The sequence below is a fragment of the Antrostomus carolinensis genome, unplaced genomic scaffold (assembly GCF_000700745.2).
Source record: "Antrostomus carolinensis isolate BGI_N321 unplaced genomic scaffold, ASM70074v2 scaffold26701, whole genome shotgun sequence".
In the NCBI taxonomy this organism is placed as follows: Eukaryota; Metazoa; Chordata; class Aves; order Caprimulgiformes; family Caprimulgidae; genus Antrostomus; species Antrostomus carolinensis.
Window position 1 is genome coordinate 45,049 of NW_010292411.1, and position 6,342 is coordinate 51,390.

Below are 6,342 nucleotides of genomic sequence, written 5' to 3' on the forward strand. Positions count from 1 at the left end.
CCTGTTCAGCTATTGCTAAAACCCTGCTGGTCTATCAACATTATTTTGGTCATAAATCATGCTGCAGCATAAGGGTGGCTATGAAGAAAGTCCACCCCAGCCAGACCCAGTACGCTACAGGATCACATCCTTTTCTGGGACAAATTCCGGCTCACGCAGGCCACGCTGTGCTGAACCTGTGCACAGATGCTGTGGGCAGGAGGCAAAGAAATGAGCCTTGATGGACACGGAAAATACCAAGCCCAAGTCAGAGAGGTAGAGAATACCCACGGCTGGACAGAGGGACTCAGGCAGCAGCATAAGCACTATTCATATCTGTAATGTTACAATCTGTCATCTTTTTCTGCTCAGTTAATGAGATCAAACCACCCAGTCATTTAATGGAAACATCACTCCCACAGATTTTTTTTCATACAAGCCCCCAGAATACATTGAGTTACTGCTTCACAGAGTGTCTTGACTGGGACAAGAATGCTTTAATTGCACACAATCTATATAAGTGATGTTCTGAAGACAACTCAAATCCATTCAATTTCACCCTTGGCAGAGTTAAACCTGGACTCCAGATAAAGAAACTTGATATCAGATGAAGAGACGATGTAGCTGAAAGAATATATCAGGCTAAGAGAAATAGTTACGGGATGGTATATGTGTAAGTTATACGGTCCAGAAGCTTTGTATCAAACACAGGTATAGTACAGATTATTATATTGGTGGTATGGATGATAGTGTTCAGAGATGCAACGGGGTTAAGCTAGAAGGGCAAGAGATAAAGCAGCAGGTAAACCTGCTGTCACATACAAAAGAAAGAGAGATGTCAGACTGAAAGGGTGGTAGGTGAGGAATGGAGGGAATCAGAGAATCAGACTAGCGAACTATTCACCTGTGTGAGCAGAAAGCTGGATGATGGATTTTACGGTCCATTTGCCTTCTCTATTGTAGTAGTTACTGCCTCCCACTAAAGCCACGCTCTCCTTTGGGTTATTATCCTTGCTGCTCGATGTACTGAGCATTTACACAGCTAAAAAATCTATTGTAACTGCCTGACTTTGCTGGGATGTAACATCAGTACATGTGGCTTTAAATTCAGTGAGCCCAAATTTAATATCCAGCTTCAGTTCACGTTTCCTCCCCAGCTTTGTGTCCGGTGTTTGCACTGTACAGGAGCCAAGCCATTCCATCCCTTCTTCATCTACATACTTAGCACCCTGCTTTTCTGTACAATAGAAAGCAAAGCATATCTGTGTCTGATCTGGCTCTATTGGATGGAAAATATATTGGGCAACTTCATTTATATTCACTGACTCGCCAATTCCCACCAATTTTTTGAAGAGATCTACGCAATAAACATAGCCATCAGCTTTTGAGACCCTTCGTTTATTTACATCATGGATAGCAGCATCAAATGCATTACTTACTGCTATGCCATATGTCCGAGCGCTGACTCTTGAGGCAACAATGTGTGGATTGACACCAAATAAAACAGCCCCTTTTGCAATGGCCACTTGGGCCTCCATTGGGCACAGGATATTATACTTACTGCTAAAGGCCTCACTGATCGCATCTCTCAAGATGATGCTAGATGCAAAACCTCCCACAAGCAAAAGGTACTGGACCTTGGCCATCTCAGGCTTGTCAAGAATATCCCTCAAAGCACAAATTATATTTGTGATACTATAGTCAAAAAAGCTCTTCAATTTCTCATATGTAATCATGATCATCCCATTACACCATATAGCTCCTTCTGCTTTTTTGAAGAACTGGGAGATGTCCTTCTTGTACTCTGCCACTCTGGTCAAGTTGTAGAAGCAATGTATGAAGACCGCCTCCCTGCTAGTAGAGCATTTCTGTAGACTGAAGTTGTAGATCATATGTTGTAATTCGGTGGGGTAGTTCTTTACATATTCATTCCATACGCCATCATCAAATATTTCCTTGAGGAAATCAAGGAAGTTTTCGTCCACTTTGTTGCCTCCCCATCCACCTCCAGATGCCTTGTGTAGCTCCTTCAGGAAATGGTTTTCTTGGATCTCATGTGCCGTGATATCTATTGTGCCACCTACACACACACAAACTCAAATGAAGTTAGATGTTTTCTTTAAAGTACCTGAGGTCCTTACTTGCCACTGAATATAGTCCCACCTTCTGAGCTCCTGGCTCACAAGTGTGCTTTTCTGCTGCTTTCTTTTCTCATCCTCATTCCTTCTCTATTGCCTGCACATCTTTAGATTTCTTAAATTTACGCACTTGGGTTTACAAGCCTGGTCTCTCAAGGCTCCTACAGTAACTGCTGATGAGAGCTGAATGCTCTGACTGTTCCCTGCACAAGCCAATCTCCTTTCTGATAACAAAAGGAGACTGGCCTCCTCACATAGATAGTTGCCTCCTGCCTTTTGATACACAAGCTTTGAGTAAAGAGGAGCAGTGGTGGTAAGAATCTGAGAAACTTGTGGTGCTCTTGATGCCTTTTCAGTATTTGTTCACAGTCACCAGACATCTCTTGGCAGGAAATTCATGTTACACCGAAAAAACTCATACAATAAACTAAAGAAATTACCAAGAAGTGCTCCATCAAATGTTTTTAATGATTTACTCTACAGAGCCTGCTAGCTAATCTCTTTGGTCAGATCACTGGGCACTACACTTGCTCCTACAGAGGAGGCTGTGAGCTCAGGCCACACAGCAGCATGTGGGTACATGTCAGTGGCTTACGCTGGGACACAGTGCAGACTGATCTGACTTTTCCTCCCATTTTTCTACATCTCCATGGATCTCATTTAGTGAGAAATAAAAATAGAAACCCCATAACAAGCACAGGAGTGGAGTCCAAGCTCTGGGACAGCACTGCAGTACTTTGGGGCCCACTGTGTCAGATGCTGCAGAACAGCCATGCTCTGCACCCAGCAAAGGTGGCACCTGTTAAATGGGGAAAATTTTACCTCCACAGTCAACAACAATATACTGGATCCCAGGGGAATCTTCAAACTTCTTCTTGTCACTGCTGTCTACCATAAACCCTTCCTGTGGAAGTTGTTTGCACCAGAGCGATGCAGCCTCTGGCTCCAGGGCAATAATCAGCTTCTCAGATGTCATGTCAGAGATGATTCCTGCCTAAAATCGCAAGAGAGAAGTGTCAGTTCAAGGAAGGGTGGTGAGATCATCACTATATGAGCGCCACCTGTTAGGGAGGCTGTTCTCACCCCAGCAGACGATGCTGGGGTTGTGGTTCTTGCAGCACTGATCTCCCTGGGGCTCATTTCTGCACAGCAGTGGGGTGAAAGGGTTACCGAAGGTTTGGGACATCCTCTCCCCTACTGCCCCCCAATGTGGGAGATTTCTCTCCCTGGTAGACTGAAATTTGAAATATAGGTTGTTTAAATGTTGAAGAGTTCCTCTGCCTTGATGGGCAAAGAAATCTCCAAAGATAATTTGAGGAAGTGGGTTAACCCCTGCTTTTACCTCTTTTGCTGCCAGCCGCATGAACTGTCTGGCAGCAGCACTCCATATGGCTGGGACAGTAATGACCCAGGTGATCTCCTCCTGGTCACAGACGGTTTGGAAAGAGGCCTCTCGGATGGTGTTCAGGGCATGTTCCTTCAGGTAGAGCAGACTTTTGGAAAAAACTGTCAGGGCAGGAAGGCTCTTTCCATTGCTGGCTGTCAGCTCCAGGGCAGATGTGACTTTCTACAAAAAGACAGAAAATGTCTCAGGGTCATTCATATGTTGCAGTCTCAGTATGAGACTTGGCCCCTTCACACTGAGCACTGTACAATATCTGGCACAGAAGGCAGTCCTGTCTCCAAACCTGAGTAAACTCCCAGCAATGGCTTCAGTATTGTGCCTAACTGCAGTCTAATTGACACAGGTCAGCTACTAAACTGCTTGCCCACAACATCTGTGATTCAATAGGTAATACCAAGGTGGTTGGTAAGTCAGCTGTTTCTTCTAGGCCAAATTTTGTAACGACCCTGTAGATCCCCCTGAACAGCCAGTGGGGAGAATTGTACTTTCTATGTGACACCACCATACATTTCCCAGGTGTATGCATACAGACTTGTGGTGGTTTCACTTGGCTAGCACATGGCTAGCAGCCAAACAGAGCCGCTCGCTCACTCGCCTCCCCCCAGGGGACAGGGAAGAGAATTGGAGGGGTAAGGGTAAGGAGACTCATAGGTTGAGATAAAAACAATTTAATAATTGAAATAAAATAAACCTTAAAATTATAATGACATAATCATCATAACAATAATATACAAATGAGTGATGCACAGTGCAATTGCTCACCACCCACTGACCAAGCCCAGCCCGTTCTCAGATAATGATCCCAAGGGAGAGGAAATCCTGAAATCAAAATCTCAATCCCAGAAGAGCGAAAGGCAGAAAGAGAGTGAACCCCCATAAGAGAGAGGCCCTCATTAATATACTGAGCATGAAGTTATAGGATATGGAATATCTCATTGGTATATCCAAATGCTAATCTATCTTATTAATTTAAATATTCCTTGCCCCCCCCAAACATTGCACTTATAAAATAGTAAAACACAAAGTCCTTCAACTTCCAGTGACAATTGAAAACATTGGTATGTTATCAATGTTCTTCTCAAAACAAATCCCAGGCTGAAATCAAAACACAGCACTATCCTAGCTACTAAAAAGAAACCAAGCTCTGCCCCAGCTAAAACTAGGACAAGACTTCAGAGCTTTCTGGTTGCACCTATACTTCTGTGTGTGGTATTAACAAAATATATGATGGACAAGCATGTAGACAAATAACCCTTTGGTCTGACACGGTTTCTCTATAATGTGTCCTCTTGGCTTATGTGTCCCCCTGGGTGTATCTGAAGCTTGAGGCAGGTGGCTGCTCTGACTTTTTTTACATCCAATGGAGAAAAACAGGCAGGTTCAGGTGTTGCCCAGCTCAAATGACACACAATCAGGAAAGGTGAGGTGAACCCTGTTCTGCAGGTGCAACCACTGAAGAAAAAGGAAATCTATGTTCATTTTCACTTGCAATCTCATTTCCTGTCACTGTTCCTGGCTCAGTTAGGAGAGGGTGATATAAGGAAATTGTTGTGACATGTCCTTCAGGGAAACTTTCTATGGAGATTTAGAAGTAACTAGTTATGTGTCTGGGAACTGGTGTTTCCCTTTCTTGTCCCTGAGCCCTTCTAATGGTTGCCCAGAGAGGTTGTGGAAACCTCATCCTTGGAGATATTCAAAAGCTAGCCCAACCATAGTCCTGAGTAACCAGGTGGCCCTGCTTGAGTAGGGGCGTTGGAGCAGGTGACTTCCACAGGTTCCTTTCAACCTCAACCATTCTGTGATTTTGTAATTAAATTTCCCTTAACCATTTGCTCTGTGGGTGCAGAGAAATGGGGTTGAACTAAAAGCTCTCTCCAGCCCCCTCCAAAAGTGAGTGAGAACCCACCACTGCACAGGTGACATGGGGCAGACCACATCATTCCCAGCTTTCCTGGGGAGGGAAGTCTTCACAGAGGCCTCCCACCCACTGCCACAACCAGTTTAGCACTCATTGCTTAGTACTGGGGGATGCCAAAGTGCAGGCACAAGACTTTACCTGGGGCTGGCCCTCTGCTCTAGGTTATTCCATGCTTTTGGAGGCCCTGTGGGACTCCTGAACACAGACAAGGAGGCTCTAGAGTAGCCTAATGTTTGGCTGAACAATCAAACCCAGAAAAAGCTGTGAACAACTCTGAACTAGCACAGAGCCTTCAGAGAGACAAGATAGCTACTAGATGCTTGAAGGACATCTAGCAACCCTTAAATTGGCTTCAGCATACCATTTCAGGGGAGGGAGCTACAGGCTAGGGAGACATATATAACGTGGGAAGAGCTCTTATGGTGATCCCGAGGTTGCCCACCTCATTCGAATTACAGGAAACTTCACTTTCCCTGTCGAGGACTGAGGCAGGGAGCCCCAGAGGGAGGCTAGTTACTCTGCCAAGCTCTGGAGCAGGAGAGCTTTTTGTTAAGAACAAGTCTTTGGCTTCACTGAGGTATATAGTCAGGTATTACTGTCTTTAGACAATGAACAGCATCATAAAGGAAGGGCTCATGAAGTCTTTGGCTAATGGAGAAAATAAATTATTTCTTCTTCAGTTCATCAAGATACCCTTTGATTTCCATTCATTCATTCTCATCAGTGTATTGGGTTTGCATGGCCAGGTTTTGGTAGCCAGGGCTGGGGAGGGGCATAGGGGTGGCTTCTGTGAGAAGCTGCCAGAAGCTTCCCCCGTGTCCGACCCAACACAGCCAACGCCAGCCGGCTCCATGAGCGGACCCACTGCTGGCCAAGGCCGAGCCCATCAGTAACGCCCATGC

At 45.0% G+C, this 6,342-nt stretch overlaps 1 protein-coding gene across 1 annotated transcript in view; it reads right to left on the reverse strand.

Moving 5' to 3' along the window:
- Nucleotides 1-1,013: 1,013 nt before the first annotated feature.
- LOC104531919 (heat shock 70 kDa protein 12B-like) overlaps nt 1,014-6,342 on the reverse strand; it is a 6,730-nt gene continuing 1,401 nt past the window's right edge. The window contains exons 2-4 of the mRNA XM_010176962.1: nt 3,460-3,684; nt 2,940-3,111; nt 1,014-2,059 (exon numbers count right to left, since the gene is read on the reverse strand). Coding sequence (XP_010175264.1) covers nt 1,014-2,059; nt 2,940-3,111; nt 3,460-3,684 — 1,443 coding nt within the window. The remainder of the gene's footprint in view (nt 2,060-2,939; nt 3,112-3,459; nt 3,685-6,342) is intronic.